We start from the raw sequence: 23132 nt of genomic DNA on the forward strand, positions 1-23132 counted from the left end.
AGGCCACCGCCGGCTCCGTGTCTCCCTCCGCTCCTCTCTGTCTCTTTGGGCTGCGCCCAGCAGCCCTGTGTACACATGTAGGCACTTGTGGGGCGCCGCGGGCCGGGCATGTCCCAATCAGCCCACTATCTTGGGAGTTCTCATTGAAAACAAAACAAACCAAAAAAGTCCTGGTTTTGCCTAGGTCTGTCACTGTTGCCAAGAGGGTCTCGCTTCAGCCTCGGGGTGGCCTCTGGTTCTGGGGGACCCCTGGGCTGTTGCATGGGCCTGTCTAGGCCTCCCCACGCAGTATTCACGTTCCAGCAGCTTTACTAGAGGTAGATCGGGGACCCAGACTGAGTCTTGAGACCCAGGTGGAGAGAGGGTGATAGGAGGGGACCTGGGGGCGGGAAGGAAAGCCAGGTGGTGGGCAAAGCAAAAAGTCACCCTCACTTCCTAATCCGTGGGGTCTCCGCCATCTTCCGGTGGCACAGACGACACTATGGCCAGACATGAGAGTGTGGGAAATGCAGTAGCAGAGCAGACAGGGAAGGGTCAAGGCCCATTGGACAGAGGAGCTGGCCCAGCCCAACACCCCTTGGAGGAAGGGTCTTCAGAGGATCCCTGTTACAGAAGGCAAGACTGGGAGGGAGGGGAGGGACAGGCCGCAGGGTGCCCCACATCCCTGAACCCCCAGCATCTCTCCACCAGCCTCTCCCACGCTGGCCGACTGGCTGCCGGAAGCATTCTGGGTTTCCTTCTGCAAGCCTGCTCCATGGACCTCTCAGAGTGCCCGCGCTGGCGGCTGGCTGTGGAAGGGCTCTGGGTTTCCTTCTGCAAGACCGCTCCATGCAGATGCTATCGGCTTCCCTGTGAGTTCCATGACTAAGTCCTTGGCGCTGCCCTCAGACCATTAAAGAATGTGGACAAGTTCAAATACGAACTCTGCTGTCATGGGCCTGACCCTGCTTCTGAGCCAGGGAGGCCAGGCTCTTTGCCCAGACCCGGGACTTCCTGTTACCTGGATGGTGCAGAGATGGAGATTGTTGGGGCTTACCTTTGCCCGCTTTCCTGACCTAAGGGGACTCCTCTGGGCAGAGAGCCCGGCACTAGGCCATTCTTGCTTAGGGAGCCTGTAGGGGTGTGTGAGAGTGTCTCCCACCCATAGGGAAGACCCTCAACGAGGGCCAGGGCTGTTCCTCCCAGAGAGAGGCTTCTCAGCGTGGGAGGGGCTGGTTCATGCCCTGTCCTCATTCCTGGCCAACTGTACAAAGGATATCTGTTGCCGCCGCCAGGCGCTGGTGACTCACGCCTGCAATCCTAGCTACTCAGGAGGCTGAGATCTGAGGATCGCGGTTCAAAGCCAGCCAATGGCTCACGCCTGCAATCCTAGCTACTCAGGAGGCTGAGATCTGAGGATCGCGGTTCAAAGCCAGCCCAGGCAGGAAAGTCCATGAGACTCTTATCTCCAATAAACCACCAGAAAACCAGAAGTGGCGCTGTGGCTCAAGTGGTAGAGTGCTCACCTTGAGTTGAAGAGCTGAGGGACAAGCGCCCAGGCCCAGAGTTCAAGCCCCACCACTGACAAAAAAAAAAAAAAAAAAAAAAAAAAAGAATACCTGCTGCTATCCTATAGACCGGATGTGATAAATACCTGTCCATGTATTTATTATCTTTTAGAATAGATCTATTACTTTCAACATCTGTCTGTTAATCTATCCATTCATCCATCTATCCATCCATTCATCTGTTCAACCACCCATCTGTCTGTCCATCCATTCATCCATCCATCTGTCAAACCATCCATCCATCCATCCATCCATCTGTCCAAGTCCCCATCTGTCCATCCATCCATTCTTCCATCCATCTGTCCAAGCACCTATCCATCCATTCATCCATCTGTCCATCCGTCTCTCCATCCCTCCCTTTTCTAGTTTGCTCAATCATCAACCTCTCTGTCATGGATTTAGAGGATCTTATTCAATGTCATACGGGAGAGATGCAGTAGGTGGAATCTACCTATGTCTGTGGCTTCTGCTCTGTCCATGAAGAGAGATATTCACCTAGAAATGGTTTATGGTTGAAGGGAGTATATTTTGAAGGTCTTTGCAAAACCATACCAATTTATACATGGGACTTTCAGTACTCATGGGCATCTAGACCTATCCCGCATGTAAACAGAGGGATGATCGACTGTAGAATGGAATTATGCCTTCGTTAAACACAGCCAGATGAGGTGAGCAGGGACAGGAGAGCTGAAAATATGGTTTCAGCCCCTGGTGAGCATGTGCAAGGTTCCAGGCTTGATTCCTAGTACTGTAAAGCAAGCAGACAAAGAAAAGGGAAAGGAACGGATAGACGTGATGAAAAATTCACTCAGCCCTAGCCAACATCGTCTGGTTGTAAACACAGGGTGATGAGTGGCAGGGGTGAGTCCTGGATTCTGACTGTACAATTCCACTCATCCTGGGCTCCAGTGGGACAGATGGATCCCTGCTCAGCTTGGGCATCCAGGAGACACCTCTAGGGAATGGTGGGAGGATGTCTGGTGTAGCCGGGGATGGACGGCCCCTTGGAGTAGTGACCTCTGGCACCTGGAGCCATGATGGGTGAGGGAGGCTGTCAGAGGCCGGCACTGGTCAGGAGTCTTTAGCGACCCTGGGCTGTGGGGAAGAATCCGGGATTCTGAGCCCTAGGCAAGGCCTGTCCTGCTCAGATCCTCCCCTGGGTCTCCCGAAGCCCTCCCTGCCGGGCTCCTGCTGGCAGCTCCTGGGTTGAGGGGTGCGGACTCTCCACTCAGAGCCCTGCATGGGGTATAGGGCGTGTGGTGTATCTTCCTGGGGTGGGCAGCTCTCACATGCCTGCACCTCTCTTAACACAGCCCAAGAGCTGGGGTCAGTAAGGATCGGGTCCTTCCTTGTGTGTTTGTGGGTTGTTGTTTTGACAGTCATACTGTATAGAGCCCAGGCTGGCCTTGAACTCATGATCCAATTACCTCAGCCTCCCAAATGCTGGGGTTGCAAGCACGATCTACCCCTGCCCCGCTCCTTCCTGTATTAAAGCAGCCCAGTTCATACATCATGAAAAGCACACATATTAAGGGCCTGAGCGGGTTCTCCCTGGTCTGGGAGTGGGTGGATCTGCGCGACCATCGCCAACGTCCATCCTTCCAAAAAGCCCCGCACCCTTCGGCGGTCCCCGCTCCATCGTCCTCCCCCCAGCGCCAGCGCCGCCCGGCTGCCTCTGTCTCTCAGACTTTGCTCACCGCTGACACCCTACACAGGGAGCCATGTGCTGGGTGGCACATTGTGTCCGATTCTCTTGCCCAACACTGTGTTTTGTCTTAGCCATGTGGTGGTGTGTGTCAGCGATTCCTTCTTCTCATAGCTGAGGAATTCCCAGCTTGGGTACTGGCCTGGGGGTGGCCCCGGGTGACTCCGGGGTAACCTGTGGTACAGGAAGTTAGGAGGATGGTCATAGCTCACCTAGAACGGTCAGTGAGACCTCCGGGGTGCCAGCGGTAGACAGGACCTGACCCCCCTGCTGGGCTTGCTGGGTGGTTCCACGTGAGCTGGCTCTGGCCAGTCTTCCTGCCAAGGCTCTGCCGGCGGCTGACCCCAAGGAGGCCATCGGCTAGCTCAGGCCTAGAGAGGCTGGAGATCTAATCTGGGTGGTGACTGTCACTGTGCCAGCAATGGAGGCCTGGGGTGCAATGGAAGCCAACAGTGCTAGAGCCAGAGCCAGACCCTGCCCTCGCTCCACCTGGCTCTACCACATGAGCCGCCCTACCATGCCCACCATGGCAGACTGCTCCCTCGAAAGCTAGTCTCACTTTGGTGAAGGAAACAAGGCCAGGAGGCTGGTGGGGGCTGTGATTCCTGTGGTCTCCATTACACTGTGAAACACCACGCATTTGACTTTATCCGGTAGCATGGTCCCCCCCCCCCCCCATCCCTCCCCGCATCAGTCCATGTTTGTTTCATCTCCCTTGGTTCTCTTTCAGAATTCCCAGTGTTCTCCTAAATGACCACCACCTCCTACCAAATCACAGATATGTAAAAGGTTTTTTTGTGTCCTGGTACTGGGGCTTGAACCCAGGGCCTGGGCACCTGAGCACTGTCCCTTAGCTTTTTTTTATTTTGCTCAAGGCTAGTGCTGTACCACTTGAGCCACAGCTCCACTTCTAGTTGGTTTTTTTCCTGCCTAATTGGAAATAAGAGCCTCAGGGACTTTCCTGTGAGTGCTAGCTTGGAATTGTAACCCTCAGATCTGAGCCTCCTGTGTAGCTAAGATTATATGTGTGAGCACTGGTTCTTAGCTTCTGTAAATGATTTTAATTTAATGAATTAATAATTTTTTGTGGGTCATGGGGCTTGAACTCTGGGTCTGGACGCTGTCCCTCAGCTCTTTAGCTCAAGGCGAGTGCTCTACCACTTGAGCCACAGCACCACTTCTGGTTTTCTGGTGGTTTATTGGAGATCAGAGTCTCACAGACTTTCCTGCCTGAGCTGGCTTTGAACCATGATCCTCAGATCTCAGCCTCCTGAGTAGCTAGGATTGCAGGCGTGAGGCACCGGCGCCCGGCAGCAACAGGTATTCTTGGTATGGTTGGCCAGGAATGAGGACAGGGCATGAGCCCCCCCTCCCACGCTGAGAAGCCTCTCTCTGGGAGGAACAGCCCTGGCCCTCGATGAGGGTTTTCCCTCAGTAAAAGATTTAAAACAAGAAAGAGAGAGGACCCGGGCTGCCCCTGTCCCTCCCCTGCCCCCGTGGTGTCCCTTGGGCTGATCTTCCTGTCCCCAGGCAACCACCGATAGTGGACCCTAGTCTGCTCCAATGGGAGGCACAGCTGGGCCCTTGGGACTTGGACTCTGCTCTCCTCAGCAGGACCAGGAGGGGTTAGATCCTTGTCCTGTGCACGGTGGACAGCCAGGGCATTGGCACTAGATTATTCGGCCCAGCCCTTGATAGGAGGGCTGAGCACAGGGTCCTCATGGCTCTGGAGCCCAGATGGGGCTCCAGGATGGAATCCTGGCCAGGCCCTGTTGTCAGGAATACGCTTGTTTTTTTTTAGTTTAGAGGAAACAGGCTGGCAGAGGGAGGTGTGCTGATAGAGGCCAGTGTCCTGAGTCCTCTCTGAAGAGGGGTGCGGAGTAGAGGAGACCCCACTGCGGTCCCTCCTCCCCAAGGCCTTGGGCTGGCGGCTGCACCGCCCTGCCGGTTGCTGGTGAGCCACTATTGCGGCTCAGATGCCACGCCGCCTCCGGCCTGGAAGAGCCCTGAGGGCAGGGAGGCCCCCAGCACAGGGGCAGGGAAAGAGCATCCAGGCACCTGCAGTTAGGGGCCATCCCTGGCCAGCTGTGCCCCTCTGTACTGCCCTCCAGGCCCTCCTCTTCTCAGAGCTGCAGGATTTATTAGACTCCAGGGCACCTCCAGCCTGCCATGCCACTCGGACACCCAAGTGTGGACTGGGGGCTCCCTTAGGCGCCTGCTGCCAGCTCATCTTTCTTGGGGTGCTGGGGATGCCCAGCGAAGGCCAGCAGGAGCCCCTTCAGTGAAGCCAATCCAAAAGGAGCCTCTGCCATGGGGTCCCATCACTTGCTACATCCAGGGGTCACATCTGATTCCCGCTGTCCCCCCCCCCGTCTCCAGGACTGCACACAGCCCCATCCACCAGAGCCACCAGGGCCCTCTGCCCCCTGCCCAGCCCCCACGACCTGGCTCATGGAGCCCAGACTGCCCACTCTGAACTGGGGCTGGGGCGGGCGTGCTCAGGACGGATGGTGTGCCCTGGAGTGTGGTGGAGCCCACGGGGTGCCAGGAGCTAGAAGCCTCCTTGAGAAGCAGCTCCGTCTGCTCCAGGTGTGGGAAGCTCAGATTCTACCTCGCTGGCAGCTGGGTGGATCCCCAGAAACCCTGGCACCCGAGGAGTCGGACGGAGAGGGGCGGGCGAGGTGAATGTGTTAGTTTATCCCAACACAAGTAGTGGCCTGTTGGAGTGGGGTGGGGGCCTGAGGAAATATTTGGGATGACTTGGAGCCGGCTGGCCCTTTAAGGTTCTGGTAACAAGACACCTCCCCAATGGGACAGGAGCTCAAGGCTGGGGCTTCCACCCTCAGCCCCACCGACCATGTCTCTCCCCTCTCTCCGCCCCCTTCCCTGACAGGCCCAGTTCAATTTGCTCAGCAGTACCATGGACCAGATGAGCAGCCGCCCGGCCCCAGCCAGCCCCTACACCCCGGAGCACACGGCCAGCGTGCCCACCCACTCACCCTACGCCCAGCCCAGCTCCACCTTCGACACCATGTCGCCCGCGCCCGTCATCCCCTCCAACACGGACTACCCTGGTCCCCACCACTTCGAGGTCACCTTCCAGCAGTCCAGCACAGCTAAGTCCGCCACCTGGACGGTGAGTTGACCCTGCCCTGCCCCTCCCGTCCCCCCCCCCCCCTACTCCCACAGGCACCTGCAGGGCTCCCCCTGGGGGCGGAGTGGCCGGTGCTGGCTGAGCGGTGGAGCATTCTTACTGTCCACAGGGGGATCTCCCCTGGCCCAAGGCAGGAGGAGGGAAGGGCAGGAGGCGGGTCTCGGGGCTGGTAGTCTGAGTGTGCCCAGCCCACAGACCAGAAGCAGCTAGCCAGACTCCTGCAGGCCCTGGAGGGGTGGGATGTGTTTGTGTGGCTGCCAGCACGGTCCAGGAGGCAGGGGCAGGCTGTGCCCGCCGAGGCTGGCTGGCTTTCCCGTGCGTCCGTGGGGATTCTGCCTGGAACTCTGTCCCGAGCAGAAGTGTGAGACCGCTGAGAATCATCTGAGACTGGCTCAGGTCCACAGAGGCCATGTCCTCTGGCCGAGTGGCCGCCTGCCCTGCCAGAGGATGTGGGCTTTGCCCTTGCTGAATTGGGGGTATTGTCTCTAAGCCTTGACACGGGACAGGGTACAACCATGGCACCGAGGACTCTGGTCCTCAGCTGGGCTCATAGTCAGGAGTTTCCCGTGTGGCTAACGTCGCCGGCCTGCCGAAACCCACCCAGGAGCCCGCAGGCTGGACTCTGTTATGGCTCCTGCTTTATATCCAGGGAGGCTGAGGCACTGGGAGGGAAAGTAGCTTGCTCAGAGCTACATAGACCCTAGGTAAGTTGAGGCACTGGGGCAGAGTGGCAAGAGAAGAGAGGAGCCGGGAGAGGCGGGCTGAGGCTTTGGGACCCTCCCCGGGCATGCGGGGAGGGAGGGCACCGGGAGGGAAGGACATCCTGGGTTCCTCCAGGTCTCCCTGCACAGTGGATGAGGACAGAGGGACCCTGAGCCCAGGGGCTGCAGGAGGTTCCCGGGGCACTGTCTCCTCACCCTTGGGGCTCCACCCCGTCCAAGGAGCTGCTGAACCCCTGGGACAGAGCTGCTCCCCAGTGCCGGGGTTTATACGCTCCCTGCCCGTGGGAGGTGGCAAGGCCCCTCCCCTCCCTGGTCCCATCTTACCTACGTCCCCTGGCTTCCCCATGCTCTCTGGGGGGCAGAGGACCGGGCAGAAGTCTGACGTGGGCCTGGGCTCCAGGCCAGCACTCCTACAGCCCTTTCTAGCTCCTGCTCTGTGGGCTATGGCCTATGGGCACAGAGGCTGTGCCGGGGTGGGGTGATGGGCAGCCGTCAGCCTGGTGGGCCGGATCGGCACCTGCCGAAAGCCTCTCCCTTCTCTGCGGTGGGAGGGGCCGGGACCCGCCCTCCACCCCAGCTCTGAGGTCCAGCGAGGGAGGGGCCTGCCCACCGCATGGAGTCCTGGTGGGCAGCTGGAAAGAGCTGTCTCTCCTTCCCCCAGTGTCTGACAGCGGGTTTTTGGGGAGGGAGGAGGGGTGATCAGAACCCTCAGATGATCTGAGCAGTTCCCAGGGAGAAGCAGGAGCTGCCCACCTCTGCCTGGGACTCTGCCACCCCCTGCCAAGCATGTGGCATCAGGGCTGAGGAGACCCATGGTTTGTCCCAAGTCCCCCCCAAGTGACCCCTTGGGGTCATCTGCTCAGGACTGAGGCTGCGCTGCTGGCCAGTCACACCAGGGGGCAGAGCACGCGGAGGGCCTCCAGGCGATCCCCTTCCTAGTGTGAGCAGCCAAGCCGAGCCTCACAGGAGGGCAGGGGGAATGCTGTGGTCTGCCGGGCCCCTGTCCCCCTCCCCAACCCTCCCAGGCCAGACAGGGCGGAGGTGGGACCAACATTGATAATGAGATTTTGGCACCTTGGCGCTCTGGGAGCAGACCCCCGAGGGCTTTTTCTCCTTGCCCAGGAAGGGGCGGGCAGCAGCTGCTCTCTGTTCCTGGGGGTCCCAAGGTCGCTGCCCAGACTTGCAGCCCAGGCCTCCGCTCTGTGCCACCTTTGGCCTCCGCCATACCACCGGCTGGTAACTGATAGCTAATTCCCATTTTTCTCAAGTTCAATTCCATATTCACTGCTGCCTCCGCTGCTCCCTGAGATCAGCGGATGCACCCTCACCAGCCCCCTCGTGGCTACAGCTGTTAATGGGGTCTTTGGCCTCTGCGTGGCTGAGTCCCGCTGTGAGCGCCCCACAGCTGGCGGGGGCACTCTCTGCCCGTCCTCCCTCAGCTGTGAGAGCTGCGTGTACCAAAGGCTCGGGCCCTCAGCAAACACGTCTGCAGACATGCGCATGCGCACAGCACAGGCACACAAGCACACAGGGGCACACGTGTCCAGGACGCACGCACACACACACACACGTGTGTGAGCACATAGGCATGCATGCATGCATGCATGCACGTGCACAGCACACACAGGTAAACACCCATGCCGTTCTGGCAACCTCTGACCCTGCAGAAGTCACCAAGTTATAAACCAGGGCCAATGCCAGGGATGGGACGCTGCAGGCTGTATGGGTGGAGATGGCGGCCTGCTGGCCGCATGCTGCCTGGTCTCATCTCTGCCTGTGAACCAACTGCTGCTCCTCTTCTCTGTCTGTCTTTCCTCTGCTATAAAGAAGGGAACAGAACCGCTGTGGGGCTTCTCAGAACAGGGCCTGGGAAGCACACACAAAGCCCATGTGTATGAGCCGCCTTGTCCTGCTCCCCATCATAAAATGGACCGTGTTTGATCCATTGCATGAACCACTAGGGAGCGGGGAAGAGCTGGACACTAGGACTGGTCAGAGCGGGGACAGTGGGGATTCTGTGGATGGTGGATGAGTGGGGCTGGTGGGAGATGTGGGCACCGGTTGCTTTGTCTGTTTCTCAGTCTCCCTGGGCCATTTCTGAGTGATGGGGATCAGGGTGTTGGCAGGGCTCTCTGGCCTTTGGTCATTCTTATCTTGTCCCCTACCCCCTTGGTTGGCAGTGTTGTAGGCCCAGGAGAGGAATGATCAGATCCATGTCCTTTGCCCATTGGAACAGCCTGATTGAGTCATGGGCATCTGGACGCTGCCCAGCTCCAGTTCAGTGTCTGTCTGCTCAGCTCTGGTTGGCCAGGGGAACATGGCTGAGCTCAGTCTTGGGGCTCTACGGCCAGGCACAAAGGCTCGCGTGGCATCCGTGGGCACCTTGGGGGCAGGCACTGCAGGGAGGACAATGCTGGGGATGCCGCTGGTCCCTGGAGGACTCCAGATAGACCTGTGGCCCCGCTAGGGTCCCCCAGCTGCCCTTGGACTCTGTTACAAGTCTGGGGCAAAGCAGGCGGGAAGCCCAAGGCTCCATGAGGGATTCCTGAGGAGGCTGAGGCTGACTCCATGCTAACGGATTCGGAGTACACTCTCCAGTCCCTCGGAGGTTTGCAGGCAGCAGAGCAGCGGAGGTGTCCCAACACGACTGCGATATCAATTGCGTTATCCTAAAAGTTTATGGAATGCATAAGTGGAATTAATACCTTTTACCGGCACCAGGGGCAATTATGTGTATTTAGAGCCGAGGGAAGAGTTCTAACAATGTTTATTGTGGAGATAAAAACGTGGGTTATTAGGGGGAAACAAGGGCACTTAGGGAAAAAATTACCAGCAATCGCTGGGGGGAGACCAGCTCCAGAGGGAGAGGAGCTCCCAGCACCAGCTCTGGCTGGGGTCCGGGCCCCTGTGCCCACGGCCCGAGATAGGTCCTCTCTCCTCTCTCCACCATCCTGGCAGCCTGGAAGGCTCCTAGAGAGTGCCTGGTTCTGGCTACAGCATGGACAGTCACTGGCTGATCCCTGCAGCCAAGGTAGCTGAGCCTCAAGCCACCAGGATTGCATCTGGGGACAGAAGGCAGGACCCTTGAAGGGCACGGAACATCCTGGGTTCGAGCAGCTGAGGAGGAGTGTGTTCCAGTTTATATGTTGCATTTTCAAGGTCTTCCTTCCAAAACAGAGATAGCTGCTTGGACCTGGTGCCTGGCTCATTCTGTGCAATGCCCCTTGGCTGCGCCCCAGATGGTAGTATGGTGGGAGCGGCTGGCAAACGTCCCTCTTACGAATGTTCAGCAAACACATGACAGAGGGTGGCCCAGAGCAAGACCCCGGCATGGACTCGAAGGTTCCACGCATGCCACTCCTGTCGCTGTGACCTTGCAGCACCCCAAGCCCGGGGGCAGGCAGGTGCTCTGCCCCCCCTACCACACAGATGATGGCCAAGGGTAGAAATGAGACCCCCCCTTGCCCCGCCCAACAGCCTGGCCCCTCCTGGCCTGCTGGTCATAGCTCTGTGGGGATGGATTGGGACCCCCCCACCCCAACAGCCTGGCCCCTCCTGGGCCTGCCCTTCATAGCTCTGTGGGGAGGGATTAGGACCCCCCCGTCCCCGGGACCTCTGTGACCAGCAGTAAGGAGGCTCTGGCCCCTCGGAGGGCCACCTGCTTACCTCCCAGGGACAAAGGACTCCTGAAGCCCAGACTGTTCCTCGGCCCACATCAAGCTTTCATTGCTGTCTGTGGTGGAGGAGAGACTGCTGTGTGTCTTTGATGGGAGGGGGTGGGGCGCTGCTCCTGGGCTTGAACTCAGAGCCTGGACAGTGTCCATGAGCTGTTGTTGCTGTTGTTGTTGTTGTTGTTGTTGTTTGTGTGGGTTGTGGGGCCTGAACTCTGGGCCTGGGCGCTGTCCCTCAGCTCTTCAGCTCAAGGCTAGCGCTCTACCACTTGAGCCACAGCGTCACTTCTGGTTTTCGAGTGGTTTATTGGAGATAAGAGTTTCTCGACTTTCTTGCCCGGGCTGGCTTTGAACTGTGATCCTCAGATCTCAGGCTCCTGAGTAGCTAGGATTACAGGCGTGAGCCACTGGCACCCGGCGTCCCTGAGCTTCTTTTGCTCAAGGCTAGCACTCTACCACTTGAGACGCAGCTCCGTTTTCGAGCCTTTTATAGGTAGCTTATAGAAGATAAGAGTCTCACAGACTTTCCTGACCAGGCTGGCTTCAAACCACAGTCCTCAGATCTCAGCCTCCTGATCAGCTTGGATTATAGGTGTGAGCCACTGGTGCCTAGCCACCTTGATTTTTAATGACAAATGGGAACCAGCTTCTCTGGTAAGGAGTCAGGTGAACTTCCTAGGCCTAGGAAGTTCCACCCTCCCCATCCTGCCCACCGCCGGCCCCTGGCTGTGAGAGAGATGCAGGGCCCCGGGGAAGGAGCTGAACCATCCATACCCACCTCTCCAGGAAAGTCATAGCCAGAAACCTCAGACGGACCTGTGAACCCAGAGCCCACTTCCATTCCTCACAATGACAAGTCCAGGCTGGTTCAAAAGGCTGCAGTGAGTCCTTCCAATTGGAGGTCACAGGTCGGGCTGGGGGCTGAGGCAATCAGAGGCCTGGCTGCCACGGGCAGGGCAGGCGACCACCAGCCTCTCTGCTGACCCAGTGCCAGCTGGTGCCGGACATGGGCTCCTTGCTGGGCTTGTGCCTGAGTATGTTCTCCGAGTCCAGTGCCCGGAGGCTGCCCAGGGGCTGCCCAGTGTGGGCTGTCTTCTCAAGGTGGTCAGAACTGGCCAGCGTGGCTCTCTAGCTGGCCATGTCTGAAACCATGCTGGTGGTAGAGAGACTTATGTGGGCCAGCTCGGGGAGGAGAGGCTTCGTGTTGGACCCACTGCGGTTCGTGCACTCAGAACACTGCCCCGGTCCCTTCTGTCCCTGAGGTCCAGAACGAGGCCAGAGCGAGTCCACACCCTGCCCCGGCTGGGAGGCGAGGAGGAGTGGCAGCAACCACTGGCACTTCACAGGGTGTGTCGGAGAATGCCCTCTGGGTGGGCATGGGCCTTGCACAGCCGCCGGGAGCCCCCGTTACAGTCAGCCGCATCCTCACACTCTGATGTCAGGAAGAGCCAAGGGAGGAGCGGGGTAAATCAGGCCCCCATGCTCAGCTCCTTACCCCGTTGGGGGAGTGGGCCCAGCCCAGAGACCTGCGTGCTGACCTATGGGTAGCCTCACTATCCACCTGGCTGTCCAGGCTATGCAAGCAGGACCCAGAGGTGCGGAAGGCCAGACTGCCCAGTCCTCAGGTCCCCAGACCTGTCCAGCCTGGTCCTGTCGGAGGCTAGGAGACGGAGCTTGGAGGTCTAGCTATGAAAGAAAGATCTGAACTCAGGCTCAGCCTCTAAGACCTCTGTGGCCCCCAGAGCTGTGGGAGGAGGGGGCTCCCTTTCGCCAGCAAGCCTGCAAGGCCTCAAGCAGTGTGTACACCCTGGCCCTCTCGGGGCCCAGCCCTCTGGGAACGATTTGGGGTTTTGTGGGTGCCTCATTATGTTGGCCCGACTGATCAATCGCTGACCTCTGTTCCTGCCCACCCCCAAGGCTGTAAGTCCCAGCCCTCCAGTCCTACCCTGGTCTTTTCCTGACCAGCCAGACCCCATCCCGAAGCCTTTGCAGCCAGCCATCAGCTAGACACGATCACTCTGTAGATCCTCAGGATTCGAGGCGCTGCATGCTGGGACCCAGGGGCGCAGACCCGATGTGTACTTCACAGTTGGAGGGCTCGCAGCCCGGGTCTGGGTGCCAGTGAGTCCTGACTGAACTGGCAGGTTGGGAAGCCAAGCTCTGCCTGCTGCAATAGGACAGAGGTAGAGTGACAGTAGGGGTGGACTCAGGCACTCTGGAGGATGCAGCGTAATTGTTCTTGGCTCCTGAGAGGGGCCACCGTGTCCCCAGTGTCCATGCAGACCCTCGGCTTCACCTCCAGATCCCCCCAGACTGTGGGGGAGAGTCCCCCCTCCCATGGCTCAGGCTGCTAGCACTGCCCACCTCCGTTCCTGAGCAGGTGTCCACCAGGCCCTCCGGAGGACAATCCGCTTCCCCCTCCAGCTCAGATCCTAGCTGAGGGATAAGGGGCAGCACAGGCACGTGGGCTGGCGGGACCGAGCCCCGTGACCTGAGGGCCCGTGGGTTCCTCTCACACCCCGGCTGGAGGAGGGGTTTGGTGAGGTCCCCACAGAGCTCCTGTTGTTTGGCTTGGTACCTGGCTGGAATCATGATAGGACAGTCCCTGCTCCTGAGGGATGCCCCAGACGGCCCTCTTCCCTCCCCTCCCCACAGGGTGGTTTCTTATCCCTTCTTCTGGGCCCTAATACCCACTCTTGAGGGCTTACGGTCACCTCTTCTATCGCTTTGCTGTGGCCTCGAAGCTCTCTGGAGCCCCCAGGCCTCTGTTCTCAGTGCGTGGACCCTCGCTGCCCTCCATTACTGGACGCCCAGGTGTGCTGAAGCACACGGATGGGGGGGCACTGTCACGTGTGACTCCTTCCATCTCCAGAGAGAGGACTCCCCTGGGGCAGGGGCTGGCCTTCCCATCCTCCCTGAGCCCCTGAGCCGGGTAGGCACCTACCCCATGCCAGCGAGGACCGAGACACAGCCACAAAGGGGCGATCACAGAGCGGCCCCTGGACCGGCCTCACCCAGGAGCAAGCATCAGGAGACCCGCTGTGCCCAGCAGATTTCGTGCATGTTCTATGGCTCATTCTGGGATCTGTTGTAGGGATAGAGAAGGCCTGTGGCCCCAGGGGGCCACCCTCAAGGGGGGTCTCCAGACCCCACTGGGGGTAAGAGGAAAGAGGAATGCGGCTTTAAGCACACCTATGTGCACAGACATGTACACATGCGTGCATGTATGGAAAACGGATGAAAGTGAGTTACGAAAAAAAATCATTTTAAAAACCGAAAAGCCCCCACAGCCGCCCGGCTTCTAGAATCTGTTGTAACAGATTCACCCAAGCTGGTTAACGGTATTTGCGGTTTACAAGATTCAACATGTCCCGGGAAAATGACAGACAAGTTATTATCACCTCTCCACTGTCCTCCTGCCCAAACCTGCCTGTGCCGGGCACCCAGCTGCCGAGAGCGGGTGCGAGGAAATTAACAGCCCTGTGCCGTGCCCGCCCTCCGCCCGCCCTCTCATCCCCCCCCAGCCTTGCCCGGCCCGGGGCTCCCAGCCAGGCCGGGGCCCATCTTGGATGGGGGTGGGGGGGGAGAGGCAGGGAGGGCGGGCGGGGCAGATGCGCCACGCAGAGGATGGGCTGCACCAGTGTTTGGGCAAACCGTTTCCTGCAAGCACCGAGGAACACACGCATCCGAGCAGGCAAGTCCGGACCGCTCTGTGTCAACAGCCGAAGATAAATAAGATTTTATCAGCTCAGAATCTGTTGAAACACATCCATCTAGCGGTTCTAGGGGAGAAGGGAGGGGGCAGGCCGAAAGGAAGCATCTCGGGGTGACCTTGTACAGAGATGCCACCAGGGGCCCTGTCTTACCCCTTTCCTCAGACCCTAGCCCCTGAGGGCTGACCTCACAAGCTGTGCTAGGGCTGGAAGCAACACATAGCCGTCCCCCCATGGGCCCTGATTCATTCTTCTAGATATGGGGGACCCCAGGCCTCCCTGCCTGTGGTTCCTTCATGGAACTCTGAGATGTCCTAAAGGCCACTGTTAGGGACGGCCTTGGGGGCCAGTGGCCTTGCCCAGAGCATAGAAGGGAAAAGGGTGACCAGCTTCACCCTAGGGCAGTATCCTGCTTCTGTCTGCCTGGGCGCTGTTTGTCGGTACTGGCGCGGCTGTGTGCTCCAGCCCTGCGCCTGGCTCTGAGAGATAGCCATGAGGCAGGTCCCAGCATCGGTACCAGGGACAGCTCCCCGAGCTCGAGCCCCTCCCCAGGGCGGGGCATCCACTGCGTCCCGGGCCAGCCCTGTGGGCGGGAGTCTGGAGGAGATTAGCTGAGACCTCCTGGGATCTCATGGTGGGGCAGGGGGGCGGGGTAGGGGGGACCACCTCATACACCCCAGCCAGGACCCATCTCTGCCCAGCACAGAGCTGGGGTGGCCTCAGCTTTGGGCAACCACAGGAGTGCACAGCAGAGGGTAAGGCCCAGGCTCCCTGGAGGACAGGGGACACAGGATCCTTATGATCCCTGGGGCCCTGGGGTCACGGGTCCCTGCGGTAGGGGGGGCTGCTCGGGAGCTGCAGGGGGCCTCCTGTGCCTCCTCCCCAGGCTGGCAGCCCAGCTCCATCCCTGTCAGCACTTGGCTGGGGAGCCCAGGCCCCGCCCTCCCTCCAGGCGTGTCAGGGCTGCCCAGGAATGTGGCCACAGGGCTCAGTTACACCTGGCCCACCTGGCCTGCACTCCCAGGCTATCCCAGCCCCAGCCCTGGTGGGCCTAGAACCAAATCTCTGGCCATGATTGGAGCATCAGTCAGAATGAGGGCTCTGGGTAAGGCCACAGCAGGGAGGGATCCAAGCCCTGCATGGCCCCTGCCCCGCTCCCCCCTTACCCCTCCACCTTGGCACCAGCTCTCTCTCCCCCATCGCCTTCATCAGCTGCACATGCCCATTTTCCTTAGGCAAGCCTAGGCCTGGCAAACAATAGGCACTCTGCACATGCCTGCCAAGGGGATGGGTCTCCCAACCGTCAGCTAGCCCTCTGTCACTACTGGAGGGGTTCTCCCCCACCAGGAAGCCCCCTTGCTGGCCTCTCTCCGGCAGAGCCTCTGGGAGCATGTCTGATACTCATGAGATGCCCTGCATGAGCTGTGGGCTCGTTCTGAACATCGCCTGGGAGCTGGCAGGAGGGCTGGGCACTACTCTGGCCCAAAGTGTTGGGTCTGGGTTGGGGGTTGGTTTCTTTAATGCTGGAGGACACTCGGTGCCCCGTAAGCACTGCTTCACCCAAGACCTCCCCCAGGGCACAGCGTCAATGTGTTTATTGAGCACCAGCTGTACCTTTCCCAATCTGCTCTATGCTGCTGATAATGGGGTCTACCTCCCCTCCAGATCCTGCCTTCCAGGGGGGCATGCACACTGCATGAAAAGGTGCTTCATCAATGGCAGCCACGGCCGGCTCGCCACACCAGTGTCCCTGAGTCTCAGAGAAGCTCAGTGGCCTCCTCTTCGCATGCCAGCCTCCTCACCTGCCCAGGGTGCTGGCACCGAGCAGACGCTGCCACCACCCAACCCCTCTGGCCTGCTCCTTTGTCCCCAAATGGAGACCACACTGCAGTGCACCAGCGTTGTGCAGAAAACCAGAGCCCAGACAGATGCTCAAGAGGCAAATGAGTCCCAACCAGTCCCTCCTGCCTCTCCCCCCACTCCCCTGCAGCCTAAGTCTGAGGTACAAGGCAGAACAACGCGTTTCCCAAAGTATTGCTCTGGGGAGCCCAGGGGCAGCATTCACAGTGATGGGGGACCCTGCACCTTGGCAGTCAGCCCCCGGGAAGCAAGGCCTACCTGCAGCCACCGAGTTACGCCTCAGAGAGGACTCAAGGTGCATGCTTGCCCCTGCTGTGCTGTGCCGGCACCGTGGGCCTTGTCTGTCTGTCTGTCCCTCCTTTCCCTTTTGTGCTTTGTGGGCATTTGCGCCAGCTGGGGGCACATGGATTCCTACACTCACTGTTGTGGCTGGGGGTGGGGAGTCCTTTGTCTGCAGGAGTTGGGGTGGTGGGCTCCCATCACATGCCACAGCACAGGCTCTGGGTGTGTGTGAGCTCCCCCTGAGCCCTCCAGGTTTGGCCAGCCAGCAGTTCCCCATCTCTGACCTCAGTTTCCCAAACTGTACCATGGTGGACGGAGATGGGCGTTCCCCAAGGCATGTGTAGCTGGTGTGACTCCTGAATCTGAGTCCTCGCAGTGCACTCAGGGGATGGCATGGCACACAAAGCATCCTCTGATCTGAGACTGGGGAACTCCCCTGCAGTCCCTAGGGAAAGGAGGGCCTGTGAGTCTCCGGTGCCAGGAATGAGCAGTGGAGGAACCACCAGCGTAGATATGAGTGGCCACCCGGGCAATCTGGGTCTCAACGGGGCAGCCTAGGCCACAGGGCAGAGGCTTAAGGTCCCATGGGGGAGGGGGCTTGATTAGGAAGGGCGGCCTCTCACTGGCCCTTGCTGGTCCCAGATGGGCCTCCGTTAGGCCCTGGGCTTTGTTGTTTCAGGGGCAGGGAGTAGTGCAGACCAGGTTTCAGAACATGCTGCCTAGACTTGGTGGTTCCAACAGGAGAGAAAGTGTCAGGGTCTCCAGCCAGCAAGCAGAGACTCACGGTCTCTGTTAAAGCAGGGTACATAGGGGCCCCCTCGCCTGTGGTTATGTTTCTTTGTTGTTGTTGTTGTTTGGGTATTTTTTTTCCAGTCCTGGAGTTTGAACTCAGGGCCTGGCACAAAAGCTCTCTCCCTGAGCTTTCTTTGCTCAAGGCTGGCACTCTACCACTTGAGCCACAGTTCCGCTTCCAGCTTTTTGGAGTTTAATTGGAGTTAAGAATCTCATGAGGGCTGGGAAGATGGCTCAATGGTAGAGTGCTTGCTTCACATGCATAGGTTCGATTCCTCAACACTACATAAACAGAAAAAGCCAGAAGTGGTGCTGTGGCTCAAGTGGTAGAGCGCTAGCCTTGAGCTGAAGAGCTCAGGGACAGCAGTCAGGCCCAGAGTTCAGGCTCTATGACCTACCAAAAAAAAAAAAATAATAATCTCATGAACTCTCCTGGACAGGCTGGCTTCAAACAACCATCCTCAAGTCTCAGCCTCCTGAGTAGCTAGGATGACAGGTGTGAGCCACCTTTGCAAACCTCTGCACTGAGGACAGAGGCTCAGTCCTGGAAAGCAAGGCCTGCTCCAGGCTGCCTCGTTCCCAGCCCTCAGCCCTGCCCCGGCTCTACCTCCCCTCCCCAGCCTTTGCTCACACATGATGGTGTCAGGAACTAACCACCGCAGCAGTGGGGCCCAGGGGTGAATCACCAAGCAAGTGCTGAGCAGGTGCCTGGGTAGAAGTGCCCAGCTCCAGGCTTGGAGGGAGGAATGCAGCGAGGACTTCAACAGGGGTGCAGCAGAGTGCTTTGGGAAAGGGTGCTGGGGGAGCCTGGCACTCTAAGAAGGGGACACAACCTGGGCAAGAGGGTGGAGGAGCCAGACTGTGATCTCTCCCTGCCCAGTACTCCCCGCTGCTAAAGAAACTGTACTGCCAAATCGCCAAGACGTGCCCCATCCAGATCAAGGTGTCCACGCCACCGCCCCCGGGCACCGCCATCAGGGCCATGCCCGTCTACAAGAAGGCAGAGCACGTGACCGACATTGTGAAGCGCTGCCCCAACCATGAACTTGGCCGGGACTTCAACGAAGGTGAGGCCCCACCAGTCCCCAGCCGTCCTCAGCACCAGGGTGGGCGGCCGGAGCCCAGCCGGGAGGGGAGGGCTGGCCATGCGGGGCGGGTGAGTGGGGACCTTAGCCATTCCCTTAGGGGAAGGGAGGGTCAGCAAGTACCCCCCCAGAGCCCCCCAGATCGGCTGGCGGTGATGCTTTGGCAGAGCAGTTGGCTGGGACAGGTCTCTCGGGGCCTGGGAAGTCAGGGTGGGCTCCCTTCCCATGTGCTGGAATCTTGGCGCCCAGAGATCAGCAGGAGGAGTGGGGGGCTTGTTCAGGCTCAAGGGCACGGACAGGAAGCAGGGCAGCAGCAGGTCTGAGCCCCATCTGGGAGGCCACCCATGGGGCCATTTGGGGGTCCTGGCTACCTGGCCGGGCGTTCTCTGAAGCAGGGTCCCCTCCTGGCAGGACAGTCTGCCCCAGCCAGCCACCTCATCCGCGTGGAAGGCAACAACCTGTCGCAGTACATAGACGATCCTGTCACCGGCAGGCAGAGCGTGGTGGTGCCCTATGAACCCCCACAGGTAGGCTGGGGCCAGGCTGGGGGCGGGGCCTCTCGAGCCCACTGCACGGGGAGTGGGGGTGGGGCGAGGCCTGGGTCTCACCTGGGTCCACTCTGACCTGTGTACAGGACCAGCACAGGGGGCTCTTCCTCACCCCCTGCTGGCACTTGCAAGACCTCCTACTGTGCGCACAGCTTGGGGCCTGGGTTCCAACTCCACCTCTCTCTGGCCTCAGTGTCTCCAGCCTTAGAGTAAGGGCAGGCAAACAACCTTCGGGTCTTTAGCCCTGCCTTCCGGGAAGCTTTCCCTACTAGCTCCTCTCAGGGCTGGAACCTACCTGGAGCTCCTAGGCTCTGGAGGAGAGAGGAGCAGGCTTCAGGCGTCTTAGACTCTGGCTGGCTGAGACAGAGCCCAGCCAGTGAGCGCTAGGGGTGGGGTACAGTAAATTCTGTGCTGTGAGGGCTGCAGTTATAGAAGGGAATCCTGGCTTTGGCAGTAACCTAGAAGGCGACTCCTAGACTAGCACAGGATGGCAGGATGAGGCAGAGAAAGGGAAGATCACAGAGAAGGGAACCGAGCTTTGCTTGAAGAGCCTCTTAGCACCCCAGAGCCAGCATGGTGTTGTGTATGCTATGCCAGATGGCTGGCCGGCGGATGGGCAGAGGACAGGGTGACGGGTGGTGGTCCCCATCTCTGGCCTGACCCCCCCCCACATGTCCTGCCCTTGCTTGCCAGGCCTGCCAGGAAGCAGGACTTGGGGATGGGTGGCTGGGTGGGGAGCTACGGCAGGCACTTGCATGGGCGTGGTTCTGAAGGGGGAGCAGCTGGAGACAAGGGACGCAGGCTGGGGACAGAGGTGCAGGCTGGAGGGGTGCAGGCTGGAGACAGGGGAACAGGCTAGAGACAGGGGAGCAGGCTGGAGACAGGGGGAGCAGGCTAGAGACAGGGGGAGCAGGCTGGGGACAGGGGGAGCAGGCTGGGGACAGGGGGTGCAGGCTGGACAGGGGGAGCAGCTGGAGACAAGGGATGCAGGCTGGGGACAAGGGGCGCAGGCTGGGGACAGGGGGAGCAGGCTGGGAACAGGGGGTGCAGGCTGGACAGGGGGAGCAGCTGGAGACAAGGGATGCAGGCTGGGGACAGAGGTGCAGGCTGGAGGGGTGCAGGCTGGAGACAGGGGGAGCAGGCTGGAGACAGGGGAGCAGGCTGGAGACAGGGGAGCAGGCTGGGGACAGGGGGTGCAGACTGGACAGGGGGAGCAGCTGGAGACAAGGGATGCAGGCTGGGGATACGGGGCGTAGGCTGGACAGGGGGAGCAGGCTGGAGACAGGGGGAGCAGGCTGGAGACAGGGGCATTAGAGTCACCAGATGACAGACTGGGGTGAGGGTCTGACCTTGGACAGGGCAGCGGGAAGCTCTGGGGTTGAAAGGCTATGTTGGAGGGAGCCTGAGGGTTGAGGCACTCCAGGGAAGTTGGAAGGATGGGGAGTCAGGACGAGGGTCCCCAGTGAGTGTGTGACAGCAAGGTGCCATGCTGTGTCTGGTGTGAGGCCAGCTTCCCAGGCCGGCCCAGCAGCAGGACAGGGCTGGAAGGGTGTGACCAGCCTTCCCATGCCCGGCCTCCTCGGCCCAGCCTGCTCAGGAAGCAGGCTCTCTCGCCCCCTGGTGGCTACCAGATCCCAGCAGTTCTGTGACAGGCGGCTGCCTTCTCAGGTCTTGTCTTTAGTCCCCTGACCCAGGGAGACTGTGAAAACTGCCCATTTTGTGATCTCAGCGTGTGCAGTGGTCAAGAGACCCAAGTTTACGCCTCAACTCTGCTCCAAACTTCCCCAGAAAATGGGGATGGGGTGTCCTGGGGCAGGGGTTCACACATGTACCACCACCACCCTTTATACACAGCTACTCGCACACAAGCCCATCCCCTGTCTCCAGCCTGCATCCCCAGCAGCAGGAGATTCTTGAGGCTGGCAGACCGCAGGCTCTGCCTCCCTGAAAACAGAGACCAGATCTAAAGCCTCATAAAGCCCAGCAGGAGCTTGGTATTCAGTGTACTGTATGATGGGAAGGGGAAGGACAGACAGATGCTTGGACAGATGGATAGACAGACGGATGGATGGACAGGCATGTGACTGTATGGATAGATAAATGGATGAGTGGGTGGATAAAGGGACAGATGGACAGATAGAAGGATAGACAAAGGAAGAAAGGACAAATGAATGGACACACTGACGGATGGATGGGCAGATGGAAAGATGGATGGAGGAATTAGTGAGCGGACAGTTAGATGGCAGATGCATGGATGAGGGTAGCTGGATGGGTGGATAGATGGGTGAGTGGATGGCAGATCTGCACTGGCTGGGGAGTCTCGGGCCCTCCTACTGTAGTGTGTGGTCCCTGCCTGCTGACACCAAGCCTCCTCCCTACCTTCTCTACCGTAGGTGGGAACAGAATTCACCACCATCCTGTACAACTTCATGTGTAACAGCAGCTGTGTGGGGGGCATGAACCGGAGGCCCATCCTCATCATCATCACCCTGGAGACCCGGGAGTGAGTCTGCTGGTGACAGGGAGGTGGACACGGGCCGGGGACTTGGGCAGCACCGGGGCGGGGGGAGAGAGGATGTGCTGTGGACACAAGGAAGCCAAGGCCAACGGCTGGTGTGGGATGCCGGGAGCCGGCGGGGGGTGGGGGGGAGCAGCTGCTAGAAGGAAGGCCTGACCCGCAGTGCTGCCTGGGCCTTGGGGGTGGAGAGGCAGGTTGGGAGTCTCAGGTTAATGTTTCAGAGCACCCTCGAAGCTTTGGCCTTGATTTGCCCTCCTCCCAGCTAGAAAGCTCGCTGCCCTTGGGGTCTGAAGTAGGTGTGCAGGATTAGGTGGGTCCCCCAAACTCACCGTTCTCCTGTGCCCCGCCCCCCACAGTGGACAGGTGCTAGGCCGCCGGTCCTTCGAAGGCCGGATCTGTGCCTGCCCTGGTCGGGACCGCAAGGCCGACGAGGACCACTACCGGGAGCAGCAGGCTCTGAACGAGAGCGCCTCCAAGAGCGGGGCTGCCAGCAAGCGCAGTGCGTGGGGCTCCAGGCGGGGCTGTGGGCGGGCGGCATGGCTGGGCGGAGCTGGGCATGCTCGGGCTGGGGCCGTACACTGGCAGGCCATCATGAACACCCGCGTCCAGAGCCCAGAGACCTCCCTGGGCGAGCACTGTCTGGGTGTCCCACAGACCCTGGACCTCCGGAACGGGGGGACCTCAGAGGGCCAGGGACCATGCGGCCCCCTGTGTCCAGCTCCATCTGGCATGGGCAGTATCCAGGTTTACCCTGTGCTGGCCCTGTACCCAGGGGTGGGTCAGCTCACATCGGGGGTGGGGGTGTCTGTTACCTGGGTCCCAGGCTTTGCCTTCTGCGTTGGGCCTGGCTCACTGGTCTTTCCTGCCTCCCCGCCCCTCCCCCCCTCCAGCCTTTAAGCAGAGCCCGCCCACCATGCCTTCGCTGGGTGCCAATGTGAAGAAGCGACGGGCCGGGGATGAGGACATGTACTACATGCACGTGAGTGGGGACCCCGCGCCAGGCCGCGCCCAGGAGAGCAGGTCTTCCTGGGCTGTGTCTGCAGAGCCGGGCCTGGGGAGCCCCAGAGGGGCCTGGGAGAGCCGAGACCCCAGCCCTGAGGGAGGTGGGAGGGAGTCAGATCCAACCCAGGGAGACCACAGCGAGGACCGGAGGGCTGACCAGGACAGCAGCGAGACTCAAAACCCCAAGAGCGCCCTGGACAACAGATGCCTCCTGTCATTCCTTGGTCAAGCTGCCCTGCCCACTAGTGTGGAAACTGAGTGGGAACCTGGTGCTCCCGAAGCCTGGCACTTGGTGTGGTACAGCTGTGTTCACGGCTGTCTGTGACCACTTAGCTGGTGAACTAAGTCACCCTGGCCTCTGACAGGACTCGTCCCCAGTGATGGGGAATGTTTTCTCCTGAGCAGTCAAGAGCAGCTCCCTCCCACAAAACTCTGTGTCTGTTGGGTAGAAAGAAGAGGACTAGGGCCTGGTGCTGGGAGGAGTGGACACAGTTCCTCTGGACAGGGCTTCACCACTGTCCAGGGCTCAGGGC

General features: G+C 59.8%; 1 protein-coding gene across 2 annotated transcripts in view; it reads left to right on the forward strand.

Moving 5' to 3' along the window:
• Tp73 (tumor protein p73) overlaps positions 1–23132 on the forward strand; it is a 55126-nt gene that overhangs the window by 26721 nt on the left and 5273 nt on the right. For both annotated transcript variants that reach the window (XM_070036936.1, XM_070036937.1), the window contains 6 exons: positions 6146–6388; positions 18327–18513; positions 18943–19058; positions 21473–21582; positions 21954–22096; positions 22488–22576. In XM_070036936.1, the coding sequence (XP_069893037.1) occupies positions 6146–6388; positions 18327–18513; positions 18943–19058; positions 21473–21582; positions 21954–22096; positions 22488–22576 (888 nt within the window). The remainder of the gene's footprint in view (positions 1–6145; positions 6389–18326; positions 18514–18942; positions 19059–21472; positions 21583–21953; positions 22097–22487; positions 22577–23132) is intronic.

Source organism: Dipodomys merriami, unplaced genomic scaffold, assembly GCF_024711535.1.
Source record: "Dipodomys merriami isolate MVZ:Mamm:240054 unplaced genomic scaffold, mDipMer1.0.p SCAF_28, whole genome shotgun sequence".
Lineage (NCBI taxonomy): Eukaryota > Metazoa > Chordata > Mammalia > Rodentia > Heteromyidae > Dipodomys > Dipodomys merriami.